We start from the raw sequence: 21,379 nt of genomic DNA on the forward strand, positions 1-21,379 counted from the left end.
ATTATGTATTTAAAGAAAGAAACTTTCTACCATAAATCTCCCTTCATTACCACTTCATCATCCAATTTTTTTTTTTTTTTTCAACTATCGATCTTTTCATTGTTTATTACCATCTACCATCCAATAATCATGTCTGACAACACTGGCAACGTCTCCACTGCTCAGTCCTACCTCAACCAAGCCACTGGTCTTGCTCAGCGCACCATGGGAGCAGTGACTGGCGATTCTTCCACTCAGGTAAGCATCCATCCTAGCGCTCTTCCCCCCCCCTCACCAACACCATACCTAACACATCTCAGGCCAAGGGTGAACTCAAGCACGAGGAAGGTCAAGCCAAAAAGGAAGCCTCCCACAAAAATGCCAAGTTAGGCTCCGTCACTGCCGACCCGAACACCGGGGCTGTTGCCAAAGACAACCCCACGCGTGACACAGGCTCCTGGGACCAGACCGTTGGCTCTGCCAAGGAGTCCCTCGGCAACCTGATCGGAAACGAGAACCTGCGCCGCACCGGAGTCGAGCAGAACGCCGCTGGCAAGGAACAAGAGGCCAAGGGTCAGATCAAGGACTGGGGCGAGGGCATTCAGAACCGCGCCAAGGGAACTCTTGGATCCATTGGTGCCGCTGTCACTGGTAACCGCAGTGAGGAGGAAAAGTACCGTGATCTTCATGATGAGGGTAAGGTTCGACAGCGCGGTGCTGAGGTCGACATGGCTAAAAAGGGTGGGGTTTATGCATGACTTGGAGATGACGTCTTAAGTTCGGGATTCCTTTTCTTCCACTTGTTTTACGATCACGACTTTTCACGATGGCCTTGCTCTGATATCCAAATTGATGCCACGTTGTTCAAACTTGAACTCACTGCTTACTATGTGTACTGTGTTTATAGTTCAAATGATGGAAAGGTAAAGCCACCACAATCCACGAACCTTCCGCTTTATTTCTGAGATAATGCTTGCTTATAGTGAGTGGGGATTATGGCGCATGTCTTGATGCATCTTTAAAAGTTCCCTGAATCTGCATATCTATCAAGTTGTTCTATGCAATGCTACATCGGCACCTACTACATTTCCCCACCGAGGAATAACTTTCCCTAGCATCTGACAGATTAGCATCCGATTCTGGCCGAATTTAACCAATGGGCTGAAAGGAACTGGATTCTTAGACTTTTTAAATCTTTTCTAAGAAGCAATTTAGCGACCGCATGTTGCATGTCATTTCAAAAAAGTGCTGAGAGATTCTCCTAGTAGACGGGACAAGCAGGTTGAACATGTGATACGAATCTGCCCTATCTTGAACTATAAACGTTTTTTTTCTCTCCTTTCCTACTTATAATTTGACAAAATGAAACCAATGATATGTTTACTCTTTTCTGCAACAGCCTAGAGTGCTCAACACCATCACTGACGAGATACTACAGACAATGGCACCAACCTTCGTGCACTCTTGAGCACATTGCACAGTTCTACCGCAAAAATTTTCGGAGATCCGTACTCAACCCAACTATAGAGACGGACTACCGAAATGCTGTTTTTGCTGGTAACATGTATCCTATCAGCCGGAAAGAATCTTCCTCCTATCATTTCCATTGTTAAATCTCTACATGTGGGATCCAATTTAAGGGGTAAAGGTTGGTCCGACTGATAGAGTATAGAGCCACTGTCTCTCGAAGCTTTAGGTGATTTCTCGCTCGAAACGTTAGGATGAGTTTGAGTTTTTTATCATCGGATCGGTGCGTCAAAATTAAAGAAAATGGACACTCACAAAGCCTGGATCATGTGGTGGTTGGCATAACAAGATAGAGAACTAAATCAGCCCAAGGCCCCGGCAACCCAAGCATTCAACACAATGAGTCTATTCCCCCGCAAATCTCCGATACGGCGCTTGTGAAAAAAAAGGCCACAGTAGCCATAAATCCAGCCCATGCGAATATGCTGGACTACTCTGCTGCGGGGGTCATGAGTACGATTTCGTCGGATTGAGTGGCTTCGTGTATCGGATGAATTGCTTTTGAGATACACAAAAATACCCTATCTCTGTGATACTGCGTTTTTGAAGCCTATTACTCTCCGGTTTTAAGAGCCTTCATCGTCAAGATCCCTAGCCCAGGGGATAGAGACAAACAGTCCCCACTAAATCGGATAGATGAATAGCTTGTTTTCCAAATCTGTCAGATCCAGCATCGCCAGATCCACCCTCCTCCTCACCACTATCCCGGACTCATCTACTTGTTCAATGCACCCCTCTCGGTCACCATCGCTCAATCCAGCGATCCAATTTCTTCTCTCCTTATTCCTTTTTGCGAGGATAAGATGAATGATCCCAAGGATAGCTGGTGTCCCTACCCAGCTAACGAAAATCATCGAAATCCATGCGTTATAATACCTCGGCGCGGCGCTTGGAACCCATATTTGTGGGGAAACGAAGTTTCCAACACTATAGCCGAACATGAACATTGCATTCCGTGTCAGCCTCTTGGTATAACCGGCTGCCGAAGAAGTTGTCCACCCGAGCGCGATGATATATGTGATGCCGTATGTGTTTTCAGCGATGAGCATGCAGACTAGCAGTGGCAGCTTCCGGTTCCAATCGATGAAGATTATGCCTAAACCCCCTGCCAGTGCAAAAAGACACCAGACCAGGCCATGCAGAGCGAGATATTTCGGAAACCGCTTTAATGCAAAATGGGCGACGATGCAGAGGGCAACGCCAAAGCCGCCGCCTGCCGCGGAGACTAGGGTGGAACCTAGGTCTGAAACTCCAAGAGAAGTAGTTAGGAGGTTTTGCTGGCCATAGTTAAGGTTATTGGAGTACATCAACGTGAATGCCTGCAGGGCAAATAGCCAAGACACGGGGTCTCGAAGGCATTCCACGAATTGGGACTTTTTGAATTGTTTCTGCTCGATAGAGCTCTGGTGGGACTCGTGCACGCGATGGATGACATGGACCTTTTCTTCAAGAGAAAGGAACCGTGCCTCAGCGGGATTGTTAGGGTAGTAGAACCAGGTCAATATGGACAGCAAGATTGTCAGTCCTCCATTGACGATCATGAAGAACTTCCATGGGCGGACATTGCTGTGACTGAATAGTAATCCGTAGGAAATGAAACCCGCCGGAATTGGAGCCCCAAGACAGGTAATAAAAAAGATAGGCTGTAGAAAAGACTGTTCCTCACGATTGAAAAACATGCCGAGAGTGATCTCTATTGCAGGGACAACAACTGCCTCAACTGTGCCAAGAGCGAGACGAAGAACTACTAGTCCCCCATATTTGGTGGCAACGCAATGGAGAAATACGATGACCCCCCAAAGGAATAGCGTGCCGCTCAAAAACCGCCCAAGTGGAAGCCGTTGCATAAGGTAATTACCGGGCCACTGGCCCACGAGGTAGCCTAGTTGAATCTTCAGAAGTGAAATAATGAAGAGTACAGGGTATGCATACCGACATAGAATAGAGTGTTGAGCGTGTTGTACTGCGACTTTGAGATGCCCGTCTCTTCAAACAGTCCAAGAATTGCAGCATAGCCAAGGGTTGATTTATCGATCTGAAGAGGTCAGAGAGAGAGGTTTGGAGGTAAACTGAGAGGCAGCACCCACATAGAGAAAGACGTTGATGAATGATACCAAAATCACGATGTGCAGGTACAACTTTCGTTTGAGTTTTGTCTCGTTTTCCGGCGTCAAGGGTTTAAACTCGTTGCCATGGTCTTCGATGATTCGTAAAGTCACATCGGCATAGTTTTCTTTGACTGTTTTCGTGTCAGGATGACTGGTGACGGGAGGCTGTTTTTCGTCACTCATGCTGTTTAAGGGTATGTCGATGAATCTTTCTCTACTTTCCAAAAATCTTGGGCATCACAAAGCTATTGAAACCCCCTAAGATCTTCAACATTTAAACGATCCATTATTGGGATTGTGATACTGATCTTGGACCCCATGTAGAAATAACGTCACTATTTGGAGAATCACATCTTTCGTCTTTGGCTCAACCCCATTGGCTGCAGAGCCACAATAAATATCTTGTAGCGCCGGGAAGTCAATGCGGATCAAGCTTTTGGAATTTGCGAAACTTATCAGTCGGCCATTAGGTACATTTTTATGTCGGTGATAGCTCGGCTGAATCGGGGAAGATTAGATATCTCGCTATTGGTATGAACAACACGATCATGACCCCCTATATATTCTCCAAAGGTACTCCGGGTAGATGGGGAGAATTTCAGAATCAAAGTCACTTTTAACACAAATGTAAAAGCAAAGTTGAACTTGACGGGGGTAGACAAGGCAGCTCCGAAATTTTCCCAGGCTGGGAATGGCGTGCTGTTGTGCATCGGAGACATTCACCGGAAGCCAGTCAGAATTCGACTATGGATCTTCGGGGTTTGTTCGAACTGATAAGAAATTTTACAATTTGCACACCCCTAAAACCTACAAGTTTCAGAAACAAAAAAGAATGTATGTAACCTGAAATAAATGAAGTATATACGGAGTACTCCGTAGTGGGAATGGAAGAAATTAGAGTCTATCAGATAAGAAGTGCAGACTTATGTTGTACACGTTCGTGTATGATTCGGCGACAGTTTCTCTGGAGGCTTAGCTAACATTTTGGAATCATATGATGCCCCCTACCGGGGCACAATAGGGACAATTGAGTTGGTGCCCGAATGCCCGAATGCCTCATCATGAAGGGGTTAATTTATGCCTGAGGCAAGACTCACCTTGCACTCGCTGACGTCACGATGCACAATCTCACCACTAGACTACGGACCAGATCCAGATCGAGATCATTTATATGACCTCAGAAGTGAGTCCATCATGGAGCAATATGCCAATAAACATGCGTTCGACGTGAGCTCTGCGGGGACAAACCCACATTTAGGATGATGCGAGGGTGGCACTGACGATAGCATTCTATGCTAAAGCGAATCATCATTCCAGGACGCGATAACAAATTGCGGAGTATAATGTAATCGATTTTGGGATAGATTCTATGAATCTTTATAAACAGCGTGGTTCAACAGGACTTTTGCTTCCACACACCATCTTCTACATTTGTAACAATCACAACTCTACTCGCAATGGACAAACTCTCCGGTCTCGCTAATAAGCTCGGAGGCAACAAGGGCCAAGAATACCTTGACAAGGGTGAGATTCACTATCCTTAATCTCGCGGATTGGATTTCCAAGTTTAACATCTTTAGGAATTCACGCCGCGGAGAATAAGCTCGGCGGTGGCAAGGGTGACCAGGCGAAGAAGCTCACCGATACCGGCCGTGAGCAGTTGGATAAGGATGGGTATGATATTCCCATAGGAACTTGGCGGAGGGAAGCGAGCGCTAATTCTGTACAGAAAGAGCGTCCCAGACAAGTACTCACACTAAATAGCTGATAATTGGGTCTACCTATGGAACATCATGTCGAGAGACCTTCCCGATACTTCTTCGTGGATTAAAATTTCTTCACATATGAGTATGAGTGAATGATGAATATCCCATTGATTCAAAGTAAAGAAATCGACGTGAACTTCAATGTCGCTGCAAGTTGGATAAAAACCCTCCTATTCCCGACCCCAGGCCCCGACGGGTGTAAATGGTGTTCGCCCGACACAGTTGAAGCTGATTGTCGATACGTTGGGTCACTTTTGGGTCGTTCCTCCGCATATTCGCCACAAGGCGCTCATAGTACTGCTGGGCGGGCTCGTACTCTTTAGCGTTGAAGTGTAAATTGGCCAGCCACTCCAACGTGGCTTGGGTTTCGGGATTGTCTTTGCCTTTGCGATGTTCTACCCAATTCAAATATCGCAGTAACCAGGGGAAGGCTTCCCGGGCACGACCATTGGTGATTGAACCCTGTGCATAGCCATTTTGCAGAGCGTACATGACGCCAATATTACTCACGATGTCCATAGTCAGTGGGTGATCGGGTCCTAGGGCTTCTTCTGCACTGGCCAAAGCACGGCGAAGAGTCTCCGAGGCCTCTATACTCTGCTGTGTAAAGCTTTGTGCTCGACCGTGGAGACAGAGCGCGCGAATGGTAGATGGGTGTCCATGACCCAAGGCAGTCCGAAGCTCTTGGTAGGTCTGCAACAACATCTCCACGGCTCGTTGTACATCTGGCTGAAAACGCATAACAATGAGGGTATTTGCGTCTCCAGATTGGTTGCTAACAATGTATTCCAAAGTATCCAAAACAGAGCCGAATACACGAATGTGGGTTTCTCCAAGCAGACGTTTCAGAGTATCTGTCAGCTTTTCTGCAGTCATGACCGCATTTTGCCGGCGACCTAGCGCGTTGTACATCACTCCTAGTCGGCGTCGAGTGTCACAGGTATCCAAGTGGTCCTCGCCGATAGTCATTTGCTGGCGTGCTAGCACGTTAGCGCAAATCGACTCGGCCTCTTGGTACTTGCCCCGATGACACAAGACCTCCGCGGTCAAACTTTCCGTCTTCATTGCTAGAGGATGCTTTGTCCCAAAGACGCGTTGGGTGGTGTCGGACACCCAATGGCACCATTCACTTGCTTTCTCCAAGTAGCTGGTCTCTAATTCCACTTCAGCTAGGTTGTATGCGACTGATAGTGTGCTGAAATGATCCGGACCAAGGGTGCGCATATGCTCCTGGAAAATCCCATACTCAACTGATCGGGCTTCATCCCACCGAGCCTGATTCTTGAGTTCTGCGGAGCGGACAGATCGTGGGTCATTATCCAGAGCATTGAAAATCAGTCCTGTCACCCTTTGCACCGCAGGGGCTGGGATTTGGCATGGCGTGCTACTAATCAAACGAACGTGTGGTAGCACCGGCGGTAGAGATGACACGGTACTTGGAGGCATCAATTGTGGAATGAAACCTTGCTCCGACAAAAGCGCCTGATCTACCAGTTGCTTGATGTTTCCTTTTATCAAACGGTACATAGGACCCCGAACGCCCACCTTGCACATCTGCGAGTGATCTGCGTCAAGCTTGAGTTGAGTCTCGCGTAAACCAGACAATCCAAGAACGGCAGACTCTTCATCAACCACAAGCTTTTCCATCTCAGTATTTCTTCGAAAGGAAGATTTAGGGCTTTGTGCTTACATGGCTGATTGATGCAGGTCCAACTCCCCCTATTTGCACCTCCTTCCCTTCGACAAAGCTAACAACACGATAATCTTCTAGTTGATGTCGGAATCGATCGGTCATTTGCCGAGTAAAAAGTGAGTTGTGCTCCAAGCAGTCTAGAAGGTCATTGCTAGCATGGCCTTTGGAGACAAAGCGGGCAACCCGGGATGCAATTTTCCCCAGTTCCACAGCCTTCGCTCCACGATGAGGTGTCCCGAAGAAGACGAGACCAGAAGTTGCGGAACGAATAGAAGTGTATTTCGGATCTTCTTTGGCATTGAGAAGTGCCTATACCATATGACTGTTAGAAACCGTGAAAAAAGGTGGGATTTGTGAGGTAAATGAAGCATATCTGACCTGCTTGATCACTAAACCTCCCAAGCTATGTCCGATAAATATCACCTTGGGTGGAATAGAGCCCTGTAAAAGTTAAGGGGGGCATTCACGAGATTTCCAGGTTTGATCTACCATCTGGGGGCCGCGTTCCATATCCAACAAGTTCAACAGGGTATTGGCGTGGTCCTTGATGCTTGCCGTGGACATCGTCTGTGGATGAGTGATGTTTGAATTGTATCCATAGACAAAGATGCGCGCATATGGAATGTCATCGGCTAGGAAGTCCCTCGGCCAAAACTTGCCATTGCTATGTGTCCATGTCTGGAAAGGATGATCATTTCGACCGCTTGGATTCAGGCCATGAACAAAGACAACACTAAAGAAAAACTTAGAAAGGAATAAGAATACAGCAGAGCTTGGTATTCATACTCGACCTTGTGGGATTCAAGGGGAGAGAATACCTCCTGCAAGAAGGGAAACTCATATACCGCATCCTAGACTTCGTTTAGCTTGCCATACCCCATAGATGTAACCCAGGCCTTACCATTCTACTCAAACAATATCGTGAAAGACATAGGGGGATAGCAAAGAGTCAATAAACTGTTAGTTTTATAAAAGAATGTAACATAAGAGAGAGAGGGAGTGAGATGAAAGCGAACTCAAATCTGACGGGCTGAACGTGGGGCTAGATGGTTAACTAGATATTCATACACAGTAAACCCAGGACCAATCACATAAAAATATAGAGTTCGGCAAAAATTGCCCAAAGTGCACAGTGCTTCGTGGCTTTCCCTCCATTCGCCGTGATAGAAGACGCTGTCAGCGGGGTTATCCGGCATGATGCATCACACCTGGGCACATGAATGGTATTGGTGGAGTGCTTCGAGGCTTGGGAGAGATCAATTCTTTCATTCTTACGCCCGATGCTGATCCATATCTTGCGCAGCCCCATATTCCTTCGCTAGGTTTTGTACACAATACGTACCGGGCATAAAACAGGATTCCGCACCACGCCCCGTGTGCAGTTCGCAATGTTACCAATTACCACAACAGCAAAAGAAGGCCACTTAAGGTTCGCAGACGTAAATTTAGTAATCCTAGAGCAGAAAATGGGAAAACAGGAGACATGGTGCCGAGAACGTTGAAGAACGAGCTGGCTAAAGTCGAAGCTTCACGTGCGGAGGGAGATGAGAGCACCCAATACGTATGCCATCTGGCCCACGATGGGGTTGAGTAATATGGAATCCTGCAAAAGTACCTTGCTACTTTTCAAATGCAAAGGATGCTGACAGCGCAATACCATGGCTTAAAGAAATTCAGCGATATAACTTGCCGGAACCCACCAAATCCAAGAGGCCCCAGGGGTAAAAAAGTAGCTCACAATCTGCGGTGGAAGCTTATGCACCGCTAGTTGCAGATAAAAGATACCTTAAAGGCCAATGGGGTGCCCACGCCCCGGAGAATGAACGAGACGAGGAGTGTTCCTCGCGCATGTTGTTCGTCCGGTAGGACAAAGGCAACCGCTGCGCCAGTACCCGCTGCCACAGTTATTGCTGGGATTGACAATGATTGGGGTGCTGTGATCCGATATAGCGAGTTAACGTAGCGCTGAGATACTCGATCTGAGGTCAGCATATTAAACGTTGGTTTTGTGCAGGACGTTAGACCTACAAAATGAAGGACCGGGACAAGTTACAGAAGCCTCAGCGACGAAGCCTATGGTCCACAAGGCCCACAAATCTTTTCTGGCCCGTTTGCCCCAGATTGACACGCAAATAAACACCCCATCTCAACAAGTGTAGCAAATTCCATAGGGATTGTCACCAAGAAGAGTGAATTGATTAGGTCTAGAATCCTCACATTCCATATTCTAGGATGTATGGCGTATCATATCGTATCGGAGAAAAGAAGCGACAAAGGCTAGAGCAAGTGGCAACATATCGAGTAGGAAGAAGACAGTTCCCAAGTAATGAAGCACTTGAACATCGAAAGTGTTCGATATCATCAACAACGAAACAACACCACTTCCCACTGTCACTGCCAGCCACCTATTTATCTCAGGATGACGTCGGAGACTTTGGAGAAGGAAGACCATACGACGGAAATTTCGCACAACGCGCCTTCATCTTCCTTTGTAAATCACCGGAAATTTTGCGCTTATTCTGGATGACTTGGCCATAGGAAATGAATTTTATGAAATGTGGAGAATAGTCCTGAGAAAGACGGACTAATTTTGTAGATCAACGCGGGCACTAGTCGGCCGAGTGTGGAGACTGCCGAGATGGGCACAACTGATATGAACTCTACTCTACTCAAATTTAGAGCGAGAAATCAATGCTCGCCTAATGTAAAAATTTTCACGATCTTACATTAACTAGTCTGAAAATTGTATGGTTAGTAGTACTTTGGTTTTTTCCCCGTAACTTCAGAGAAGGAGACCTGATAAAGATACCTTGTGTCAAAACATGCAGCCTAGGCGATTAACAATATACTTGGGATTTGCTATGCTGGATTGCTTGCATTAAATTTACCTAACGGAAAAATATCATCAGGTCAACGGAGACAGGCCCAAAAAAAGAACCATTCTTTCATCGTGATACAAGCCGACAGAACCGGAGAAAGAAGCAGCCATCTAGCCTTGACAAACGATACCTGGACTGAAAAAGGCACCAAAAACTAGACGCCAACTCACTTTAGTACCTAAACCACTGGCCATCCGCTTGAGAAATCGATCTGATTCCACCCAAAGAGTTTCTGGCCATCAGCATAGCCCACAGTGGTGTCGACATAGTGGTAGTAAAGCACTGGGCCGAGGGTAGAATCGGTAAATACGCCCCTGGAGAAATATCAGGTTAATTTTTGTGCTTGGCAATCTAATTAAAGAACTTACTGTCCACCAGGACCGTATACTGTGCCATGACTTTCTAGAACAACTGTGCCCCCCCCGCCTGTACAAGCAGTACCCGCGGCATCAACCTTTGAGATAGAATAGAGTTAGGGCGAGTGTTCAAACAGGGAAACTTTTGGTCACATACGAATCCACTAGTAGGTGAGGTCGATCGGCAGACCTTGATTTTGTATTCTGCTCCGCTGGCGGGGCGAGATTTGTCGTAGCCACAACAGATGCCGGCAGAGTAAAAGAGATAGTAGTAGATTCCATACTTATACATATAGGATCCCTCCACAGCGTGTGTTCCAGATGGGTCATACGCCAGATTGTAGGGTGATGATGCGACTTTAGTGGCATCCGAGCTCATTGGAGCCTGATAGATGTCGTGCCAAAAGGAGCCGAAATTCAGATAGTAAGTAGTACCATCATTGAACAAATTGCCATCGATGGCATTGAATTCCTTGCCAGATGACGAGGCAATGCCAGTTGCTCCATGGTCAACCCAGGAGCCGGACTCCATAGTTGCAGATGTCGCTAGTCCAAGGGCTGAATTCTGTGAACCAAACGTCGATACAGAATAATAAACGTAGTAAACACCATTCACAAGCTGCGCATCGGGGGCCTAACACGGAAGTCAGTGCCGAGTTGCTTCATTAGTTGCAGACGAGCTTTGCAGTAAGGATCGTTCTTACCCACAGGTCATCATTTCCAGCGAGATCGATCGAAGATCCACTTGGCAACATGGACCCAATGGCAGTCCATGGTCCGTTGATCGATGAAGCACTCGCATAAGAAATTCTGCTGCCAGTAGAAAATCGGAAATAAAGATTGTCCGATGATCTTTGTATCAACGTTGGGTCATGCACATTGCAGGCCCCTGAACAACTGCCAGGGTTTGCATATCCATGCACCAGGGATGCGCAAAGTACCAGCTTGATGATATTATTAAAATACATCGAGGGAGATCATTTTAAGATTGAACGAAAATCGATGGGCTGCCATTGCAATTTATAGAGATTACTAAGTGATGGAGATGCAGTGATCATTCGTGGAAATCCGGACATTTTTACCCCATCGGACATCTTTTGCTGCGATGGCCTGATACATCACAGAAGGGAGGGGAAATATGCGAAGGGGGCAGAGCGGCCAAAGGTCAGATGCCTGATTTGACAGGGTTGATGCTTGTGCATACCTGATTGTAAACCGCTTTCGACACCGCTCTATGCTAAACACTGTAGATTGAAGCTATTCCCAACAAATCCCAAGAACACTATCCCCGACCGCACAAAATGTATCTTTGGATAGATTACCTGGAGAAAGGCTTCGAACGGTGACTAGGGTAAGCGCATGGGAGTAGTAGAGGGGGTAAAAAGAAAGGGGGACAAATATGAAAACACTTCAACATGAAGAAAAAAAGGGAACTCTAGGATTTGTGTAGTAGGAATAGTATAGTTTCATTCTTCTGAACTTATTCGGTAGATACTTTGCATGTTAAGCTATCTATTATAGTAACCCATGTATCCTTATTTCTGCTCGTCGAAAACCAGGCACAATTTAGGCATTTCAGACAGCAACCCTACGAAATCAGGCATTTGATCTTTGGCCGTTCTGTCCCTTCGCACTGTCCCTTCGCACCACCGACTGGTGGGAATTTTCAAGAGCTATAGGCGCCACCATGCAACTTGAGTATGTCAAGTTCCGGGAAATCTCAAGTCAACACAATAGCCGTGTCAATCGGATAAAAGGAAGTGCAAATATCCGCAAAAACTAATCCTAACATCGAGTGACGCGATAGTTTAGTTGAAGCCTGCATTAAATCGTTATGCAAAAGGCCCACAATTTTCACTGCAAACCAGTCATGCTTCGCGTCAAGGCCTCATCCTCGTCATGAAAGAAGTAGCGCGTTGGGCAACCGTTTGCCACCTGGAGGGGCCAACCCCACATCTTCTCCGGCGCTAATGACCGAATCGAATGGAGGGTCAAAGTAGAATCTACCCGCAATCTCAAACAGCTACTCAATTCTTCGCAGAAAATGGATTCGGGCTTAGCAATTATACCGGGTGAGGTTAGCTATAAAGCGTTACAGGAGGGCTGCGGGGTGGCCGCCCCGGGGATTCGTAGAGTATCACTAGTAGTAGTAGACTATAATGTGATTGATATCTACGTTGTATCCTAATTCCTAGAGTGCCATTGGGAATTTAAATTAGATCTCTCTTTCTCCTTAAAATCTAGAAGAGCCCGATGACTGGATGAATAGCTAGCTAGTTTAACTATCCCATCTAAGGTTCAGTCGAATCAGTTTTAAACTGTGAAGGATCTATTGTAATCCCCAGGAAGTACGTGTGGCCGAACGATGAACCATATCCACAGCTGTAGAAAACCGGACCGGCAAATATAGCCCTAACGCGCCGGGGCATGTAAAGCGGCCAAGAAGAGGGCAGCAAGAGCAGATAGGAGAGAATAGTCAAATGGTTCCGGTCACAGAAACATAAATTTGAGACCTAGCTGAAATCAGAACGCATGAACGATGCTCTTGGCCGTTTCCACAGCCGTCGAGACACCGGCCATAGTGTCCGCTATCCGCCCATCACTGAGCAGATTTTATCGAGGAACAAGAATTCGAAGCTAGTTTATCTATAGAGCCAAAAAAATTGGAAGCATAATAGCTTGATCAGCGTGCTCTGATCCAGCGGGAGAGTGCTAGGTTGGATCAAAGCGCAATAAGATTTATAATACCCTCTTTAATTACTTTTTTAAAGTAGAGGCGCTACTTAAACGTAAGTATATTCTATCGAGATTAGATATACTTAAAGTACTCATAGCTAGTCGCTTAAAACTTAAGAAGTACTACTCTTAAACCGAAAATCTTAAAGGATGTATCTAGATGGTTAGGATAATACTAATATCTGATAGTAGATTTTAGTTCTTTCTATCTAATAATTAGGAGCCTTGATCGGGTCGGGTTTCGAGCTTTTCGAGCTTTTCGAGCTTTGCGGAAGTCTAAATAAAACAAACAAACAAGGAGCGGGCATCAGCAAAGGGTATATCAAATATGAACGCTAATATAAACAAGCCCGCTTCAGATGTATGATTAATTTATGGACTCCTGCGTATGACGCAGGACGTCTTGGAGGTATTCTAGGACCTTTTCTTCTGCTCCCACCAGGTTATCCTCATCCAGCCACTCCAGGTGTTCATTCCCCACTCCGGACCACCGGACTAGGTACTGCTTTCGTCGACCCCGTCCGCGGCCTCTATGTCGCATATCCAGGACCGCGTCTACGTCTGCACGATCTGTGTCTTCCGGGAAGCGTGGATCGAACGTGGAGGGAGGTTCAGCTGAAGAGAGATCGCCTTCTTGAGGGGCACGTTCTAGGTGTTGTAACGATACCACTGGGAGAGCTCCAGCAAGCTCTGGCGGCATCTGTAAGCGATACGCCAGGCGTCCGACGCGTTCAATGACACGGCACTTGATATGTCGCTGGGTAAGTTTCCTTGTGATGTTGCGCGATGGCCATATATAACCCGGCTCAGTCCCTTGCGCAAGACGTAAGTATACGAAGTCATTCTTCTGGAAAAAGACAGGCTTGTGACGGCTATCGTATTGCTTCTTCATCACCATAGCATAGCCGCGTACTTGGCACATTCGTCGGCGTCCTGTCGGCTCGCTTGGGGAGATCCGACGAAAGCCTGACGGAGGAGATTCCACGGCATACGTAGATCGACACCGAAAATAAGCTTGTGTGGTGAGTCGCCAGTGGATACATTGACTGAGGCATTCAGTGAGGCTTGCATTGGCGCGAGACCTTCGTCCCAATCCGCTTCCTGGTGGATATTCTGCCAGTGGCGTAGCCAGATTTCGCCTGTTTGGTTCGAACGTTCCGATTGGCCGTCTGCCTGTGGGTTATACGCCGCCGTATATAGGAGCTTAGTGCGTAGGGCAGTAAATATACCCTTCCAGAAGCCTTGAACAAAGCGCTTGTCCCGGTCGGAGATCCACACCACGGGGATCCCCCAGTCGCCCTTCTGGAGGTCACGGAGGACCGCGATAGCCCATTCTTCACCGCTCCAGGTCTTCTTTCCGGGCGTCGAGCCGATACGCTTTGTGGATTTACATGTGTAGATTGCCACCGCATCGAAACCCTTCTTCGTGCGTGGCAGGCCGGTAACAAAGTCAATTGTCAGCGTATGAAACGGGATCGGTGGCGCGAGAATCGGCTGAAGTGATCCGTATGGTTTGTGACGATGTACTGCGTTTTTCTTGCACTCGTCACACTAATCGATATACGCCCGGAGCTTTTTTGCTCCCTTGTGTATGACAAAGCCTCGCATCTTCTGCCAGGCGCGATGGAAACCGAGGTGTCCGTCACCGTGTGCCATTTCGAAGATATCATCTTTGATCGCCTCAGGAATACACAGCCACCGGTCGCCGTCGGCCTGCGTTGAATACAGCAAGCCGTCGTCGGTTTCGTAGGGTAGACGTGGCTTGATAGGGTCGGGGTCCTGTGTCACCCTTTGGAGCTCGTTGAGGACAAGGCTCCATTTAGGGTCTTCCTTGTAAGCTGTTCGCACACGCTGCTGGAAATCATCGGAGAGCTGTACGTAGGACGTGAGGAAGGCGTAGGCCTCATCAGGAACGTCCCATGTGGATGCCGCGCCAGGCAACGCCAGGTCAGACGTCAAGCTGACAGGCCTAACTACGTCAGACGCAGGGTCGGCGTACAGGGCTTCCAGGTCATCGTCTTCACGGGGCTGGGCTTTTTCCACTGCCGATAGACGGGAAAGAGCGTCTGCGACGTAGTTTAATTTGCCCGCCTTGTGATGGACTTGCAGACGAAACTGCTGGAGATACTGAGACGCTCGCACCAGACGCAGGTTTAGTCGATCTGCTGACGCGGATACCAAAGAGGTAGCGGAATTAATCGTCGCTATGTGGTCAGCATAGGCTACTGGTGTCAAGTCCTCCGGAGCTGCTTCGATCATGTGTCGGATTTTGCGTATGACCCAGACAATGCAAGAGACCTCTAATTCCGTTGCCCAATACTGTTTCTCGGCTGGGGTCAGCAGTCGACTCATGAACATGATTGGTTCTACCGCGGTCGACGGTGGGGTCATCTTCAGGTTTGTGTGTGTGTAGTCACGCTTCACATGGAATACCATAGCTCCATGACCGCCTTCCTGAGATGCGTCGATGTCGAAATACAATCGCCGTGTCCGGTCCCAATGCGCTAGCCATCGGGGATCCTGGAAGACCGCTTGGATGGTATCGAAGGAGGCAAGCTCACGTTCCGTCGGATGCGCGTACCGTGTGCGGGTAGACCACTCTCGACGTGGACATCCTTTGACTGGGCTTCCACGTAGGAGCTCGGTCTTTCGGATCTGTAGTGGCTCGGATTTCTTTGCATAGAACGGGACGTACTGGCGTAATGCGCCAGTCATACCGAGGTACGTTTCCAGCTGACGCAACGTACGTGGGAACTCCAGGCCGGCGATTGCCTTAATCTTGTCTTCGGGTGTGGCCATGCCCAATGCGTCTACCCGCTGGCCTAGCAACGAGACCTCGGGAAAGGCGAAATACGCCTTCTTAGGCTCCAGGGATACTGAGTGCTTCTCGAGAACACCCAGGACCAAAGACAAGTGCTCGATGTGGAGGTGGAAGGCGTCCGACGCCACAACGATGTCATCAAGGTATGCCCTACAGAAGTCTGCAAACTCCTTCAGAAGCAAGTCCATCTGACGTTGGACATATGGCACGCTATTGCAAAAGCCCATAACGGCCACATGGAACATCTCCTGGCCCCTATGTGAGACGACACATATACGATCGCGGTGGTCACGTCGGACGCGCCACTGGTAAAAGAATTTCGCTGCGTCTAACACAGAGATATATTGCTTACCCTGAGTTAGGAGGACGATGTCGTCTATTGTAGGGATAGGATAAATGTCTCGCTGGACGACTTTGTTTAACGGACGGAGGTCGACGACGGCGCGACCCTTTCGCTCGGGCTCACGCCCTGGGTGCTGGAACACGCGCCAGACGACAAAGACTGGGAAACCTGTAGCCGTGTGCTCAGTCGTATAGCTCATCTTTCCTTGGTCGTGTAGAGGCTGGAAAGTCTCATCGATCACGGCACGGTCCCTCGGGCCGACAGGGTAGATTTTGGATTTTGGGAGTTTAGATTCCCAGCCTGGGACCAGCGGGATGGTCATCCATCGATCCTCGGGAACGTCAACCACAGTAGGCCGATTGCCCCAGACATCGTATGACATCAAAAGTTCCGTCAGTTGTTGAGCTTGGGAAGGCTGTAAACCGGCCCATAACGTGATTCCGTTATTTAGCTGAATACCGTCGTCTTGCGCATGACGTAGGCCTTCATTAGGCGGGTTAGCGTTAGGATCGAAATCCGTTTCGGTGGTAGAACGGCCGAGCTCCGCGACTATTGGTTCCACTGCGCAAGCCATAGGCATATCTGCCTCATATAGGGTGCCAATGCGATCCCGCCGGCGAAGGGAGATCGGGTCGGCAGTTTCGTTGACAGCTTGGACCCAGGCAAAGTTTGCCTCGACCAAATGAGAGTAAAATGCAGCTTGGCGATGACGACCTTCAAATACGTAATCCCGATCATCGGGCAGCGTTGCCTGCACACGCGCTGGCACACGCACAATAGAGCGCAGGGGAATGAGGACGTGTTCAGCTGCGTAGACTGCCCGCGGGGCCGCGTGGTGGGGCTTAGCGTGTGTGGAAATCGGAATCTCCAGACCCATACATGACGGGATCTTGACTGTCTTCGCGTTAAAGTCCAACCGGAAGCCTTCATGACCTATGACGTCCATCCCGATCAAGAGCTTCGCTTTTAGGTTTTCGACCAAATGCGCCTCGATGCGGATACAAGCTGCGTTATCCGCGCCGCGGAAGAAGGCATCGAACGAGACATATGCGGACGATAAATGGCGGGATCCGATCCCGGCGACGGGCACTGGTGTACACTTTTGCAGGTGTTCACTTTTGCAGGTGTTCACTTTTGCAGCGGGATTCCTAGGGACTTTGCAAGGTCCGCATCAATAATGGTCATGACGCATCCGGTATCGAGGCATGCGACAAGCAGCTTGTGCTAGTCTATCAATCCGACGACGGTCGACGCATATCGCCAGGACTTGTAAGCCATACCCGGCTGAGTAGCTCGTGCCCGGTCTGATCTGATTATTGGCAAGTCCGGGGGTAGGGCATCCGTCTCAGTACCCTCCGGCTGGGATACGTAATATGCAACAGTGGTGTCATCATCTGCGGCTGCTGTGTGTCTCGAAGCGCAGTCCTTTAGGTGCGCATGGAGCTTGTTATTGGATAAAAAGGCGGCAGAGCAGTGTAGGCAGGTGGCGGTAGGTGTGAGATCCTCTGTCACGGAGTAACATGGTTGGTCATGGTCGTCCTCGTTGTCCTCGTTGTCCTGAAAAGGAGGGGCCTGCCAGTACGCTTGAGGATCCTCCTCAGGGTACTCCGCATAGCTGTTGTATTCCTCATCTACGTAATACGCGTCATTGTGGGGGTCATAGAAGTGCTGGCCGTCGTAAAACGCTGGCAAGCTCTCGTCGGGAGGAGCAACTTCCTGTGGCTCCGCTTGGTATGCTGTGGCTGGCCGAGCGCGTGGCTGCCGCGCTACGTAGCCTGTGTTGAAGTAACTGGCTTGATTCCACGGCTTGTCAGAGAGCACGAGCTGGCCGGCTTGGTTGGTCTGGCCCTGCGGCTGCTGCTGACGCGGCTGGTAGGCTCCTTGTGGCCGTTGCTGCTGAGGCGGTACGTAAGACGTACGCTGAGCCTGGGTTTGAGGAACATTTGGCGGTGGCTGGTAAGCATTCCTAGGGAACCGCTGCTGTGATTGACGTTGTACGTTAGGAATCGAATTCCACATAAGCTGGCGATTGTCAGTTTGTGTGTCCCGTGGCCGGAAGGGTAGCTGGTATGCTTGTTCTCCACGACCGTAGGCGTAACCTGCGTTACGAGGATTATACTGGGGCTGGCGTTGCTGACATTGGTAACGAACTGGTTGGGGCTGCGTCTGACGCTGCATCGGTCGGGCGCGTTGCGACATCTCATACCACTGTCCATAACGCAAATCTAAGTCTGCCATGAACTGCGAGATCCTGGTAGCTGGGCTGGGTTCCCGTATGTCACGCTGAAGTGCTGGTTCAAGACGTGTCCACACTAAGCGGAGCACTGTTGTAGTACCTGTTATCTCGGCTGCTTGGGCGTCTCGTAACATGTTTTGGGCCCATTCTGTAACACTGCGCCCTGCGCGTACGTCCCGCCAGGAGTAGACTGATGACGGTGCCATCACTTTGACGATCGCCTCTGTGGCGCGCGGCTTGAACCGTCTTTCGAGGGTGGCGAACCAGCCCAACTGCAGAGAGCGGACACTTAAATCCTGCCTCTCTTCGTCTGACAGCTCCGTGCTGTACCATCGAGCTGCTGCCTCCCGCAGGCACGATGGTAGGTTCGCTCGGACCACTTCCTCAGATTTCAACGGGATCAATGCCTTTAGCTGGTTGATGAAGGCATAAACATTCGTGTAGTACGTGGTTCCCCGAAGAGTGCGTACATGTACGTCTGACGTAGGGTCAGGTGTGAAGTAACCTACGTCGTCCGTCTTCCAGGGCGCGGTGCTATGTGGTGCATCCTGTCCGTCTCGACCCGGTGGCCCGCGGATATCGTCACGACGCGCCGTGATGACTTCGTCGACTATTGCTCGAACGTTGTCGACCTCGCGTGTACGAGCTCGAGTAAGCGCGTCATCAAGGATTTCATGCAGTTCAGCCCTCGACAGGGTGATATTGGACGAAGGTCCCTGCGGGACGTCCTGCTGTGTGCCCTGCATTGGGGCTAGTGGGGTAGTGAGCTGAGGGAGGCGTAAGTTGTATGCGAAGCGTAGGTGATCTTGTAGGTGATCTGAACCCTTCCACCGCTGGTAACCCAGGGGCTTAGCGACCGGAAAATTCGGTAACCGTATGGTATGCCTAACCAGAGGACCTCTGGCTTAATCAGGACATGCTACCAATGTGTTATGGAATTAAGCTGGTTGTGGTAAAGATGATCTTACTACTATAGAATTGTTGCGTAGGACAAGTCCGCTGCTTAATAATACGTATGTCATCATCCATCCCTCACACCCCCCCAGCCAGCCGGGGGAGTGAATCAAGCCGGAATTTTACCCCAAAAAACCCCCTTTACGGAGAAAGAACTACGTCGTCAAGCTTCATCAATCAAAGCTTTACTTCGTACAAGATCTCGAAGCCCACCTAGCCCGTCAGATCGTGCATTAAACCAGCTTGTAAAAGGCTTCCGTCTTACAATGCAAGGTGCTATCTTACTCGCCAAAGAAAACAAGGATTTACGCGCCGCCAACGAGAAGCAGAAGCAAAGCGTACTAGATCCCGGAGGCAGATACCTACTGAAGAAGGCCTCTCAGTTCAAGAAGCTTCTCAATTGATTACTGAGCCGGTGGAATCAATTGAAGCACCTCCTCCCCTTCCACGAAGAAGCCCTTCGCCGGCTTTACAACCACGTACGCGGGCCCCGCCAAAGTGTAGTGGTTGTGGAGAAATAGGACATAAGATTAATAGATGCCTAGCTAGATGGATGATTTTAGTATATTAATTTAATGGCGTTTTGGTTGGGATAAATGCATTTTTAATTAAGAAGTTGGTTGGGGTGGCCAGTTCGCCTACCGAATACGTTAGTTATTTAGTTAAGGACCTTTATCCGTTACATTAGAGCCCCACCTTTTTCGCCCATAGTAAAGCTAACACCCTAATTCTAGTCTACTAGACTGCGGCCGCTCCCATAGGATAGAACCCTTTATAAGTAGTAGAAAATTGCCATGCTATATGATTTATAACTTAAAATCCTGCAGAACACGGAGTCCTTTTCGCCGAACTACCTCCAGAGCTGATTGAATCCAGGCAATTTCAGGTCCATGACCAGGCCGATTGCGTAAACTGTCCAGCACAATCCCAAGCGCGGGGCTAACAGATAAAGGCCCGGCTAGCAGCATGTCATCTCTCAAAAAGTATTCAACAGATTGGCAGACTTGATGTGCCACGGATAGGTACTCTCCACACCGGCTACCCCGAACAGAACCTTCGTATCCAGCTACTGGGCCAGGGATGCTTTCCAAGTGCTGGTAGATGTTGCAAAGACCAGACCAAAGCAACGTTCGCGTTGCCCACAGGAGTGTGAGTGTAGCAGCAATCTGGGCGTTTCGGAAACAGAAAACGACCGGAAACAAAGTCGGGGCTTGTGATGATGGCACCCGCCAGTATAGATCTTGTGATCGTATTTGATCATAGGTTAAATCCAACTGTTTGTCAATTCGCCAGCATTTACAAATCAAATATTGAAGTAAATCGACCTGTTGGGTTATGCTCAGGAGGGGCAATGATCTGATACTTTCTAGAATCACAGGGGCTTGGGCGAGGCAATCTATTACCTGATCGTGAGAAGTTTTTGGTGTTCCTGCCCAAGGTTGTTCCATCCAAGCGGACTCGATGAAAATGGTCGAGGTATGGTGTTTCAAAGAGAACAAGATCTAGTGAAATTAACACATAAACAAAGGCTGGAATTTTTACTTAGAGTCCTACCCCCGGGAGTCGAACGCCAAGGAATAATCGATGTCCCGCGCCCGAGGAATGCATCTCATGACCGCGAGATTGAATCAAAGCGATGATGCCACGACAGTGGTTGAAATAACCCTCGGAACCCAGGCTGGGGCATTCAAGAGCCTCGTAAAGGCTGAGTGCCATGCACGCAGCCAGAGTCCCATCTTCTCGCATGAGGCTGGGGTCCCACAATGCTTTTTGGAGGTGACGAAGGCCCTGGATATAGTAGCCTAGACCTTGTTTGACCAGGGCATGATCGCCACGCTTAGGGCTTTAGGGCTTTAGGGCTTAGGGCTTAGGGCTTAGGGCTTAGGGCTTAGGGCTTAGGGCTTAGGGCTTAGGGCTTAGGGCTTAGGGCTTAGGGCTTAGGGCTTAGGGCTTAGGGCTTAGGGCTTAGGGCTTAGGGCTT

At 48.9% G+C, this 21,379-nt stretch overlaps 5 protein-coding genes across 5 annotated transcripts; 1 reads left to right on the forward strand and 4 right to left on the reverse strand.

Moving 5' to 3' along the window:
• Positions 1-129: 129 nt before the first annotated feature.
• Pdw03_2315 (Mismatched base pair and cruciform DNA recognition protein, putative) lies at positions 130-990 on the forward strand (the record flags this gene model as incomplete). The annotated part of the gene is made up of 4 exons (XM_014681448.2): positions 130-237; positions 300-720; positions 887-902; positions 963-990. 4 exons carry the CDS (start codon positions 130-132, stop codon positions 988-990), a joined length of 573 nt encoding a protein of 190 aa, XP_014536934.2.
• A 1,139-nt stretch (positions 991-2,129) lies between these two features.
• Pdw03_2316 (Cysteine transporter) lies at positions 2,130-3,797 on the reverse strand (the record flags this gene model as incomplete). The annotated part of the gene is made up of 3 exons (XM_014681449.1): positions 2,130-3,388; positions 3,439-3,541; positions 3,594-3,797. The coding sequence occupies 3 exons, from the start codon at positions 3,795-3,797 to the stop codon at positions 2,130-2,132; spliced, it is 1,566 nt and encodes a 521-aa protein (XP_014536935.1).
• A 1,721-nt stretch (positions 3,798-5,518) lies between these two features.
• On the reverse strand, positions 5,519-7,977 carry Pdw03_2317 (Tetratricopeptide-like helical; the record flags this gene model as incomplete). Its single annotated transcript, XM_014681450.2, has 6 exons — positions 5,519-7,018; positions 7,071-7,382; positions 7,452-7,514; positions 7,563-7,806; positions 7,860-7,924; positions 7,975-7,977. The coding sequence occupies 6 exons, from the start codon at positions 7,975-7,977 to the stop codon at positions 5,519-5,521; spliced, it is 2,187 nt and encodes a 728-aa protein (XP_014536936.2).
• A 2,153-nt stretch (positions 7,978-10,130) lies between these two features.
• Pdw03_2318 (endo-1,5-arabinanase) lies at positions 10,131-11,063 on the reverse strand (the record flags this gene model as incomplete). Its single annotated transcript, XM_014681454.2, has 4 exons — positions 10,131-10,266; positions 10,321-10,406; positions 10,466-10,942; positions 11,013-11,063. 4 exons carry the CDS (start codon positions 11,061-11,063, stop codon positions 10,131-10,133), a joined length of 750 nt encoding a protein of 249 aa, XP_014536940.2.
• A 2,348-nt stretch (positions 11,064-13,411) lies between these two features.
• Pdw03_2319 (reverse transcriptase) lies at positions 13,412-19,190 on the reverse strand (the record flags this gene model as incomplete). The annotated part of the gene is made up of 6 exons (XM_066100145.1): positions 13,412-13,977; positions 14,037-14,538; positions 14,641-15,110; positions 15,606-15,738; positions 16,549-17,363; positions 17,489-19,190. The coding sequence occupies 6 exons, from the start codon at positions 19,188-19,190 to the stop codon at positions 13,412-13,414; spliced, it is 4,188 nt and encodes a 1,395-aa protein (XP_065957872.1).
• Positions 19,191-21,379: the final 2,189 nt, after the last annotated feature.

The sequence above is a fragment of the Penicillium digitatum genome, chromosome 5 (assembly GCF_016767815.1).
Source record: "Penicillium digitatum chromosome 5, complete sequence".
Lineage (NCBI taxonomy): Eukaryota > Fungi > Ascomycota > Eurotiomycetes > Eurotiales > Aspergillaceae > Penicillium > Penicillium digitatum.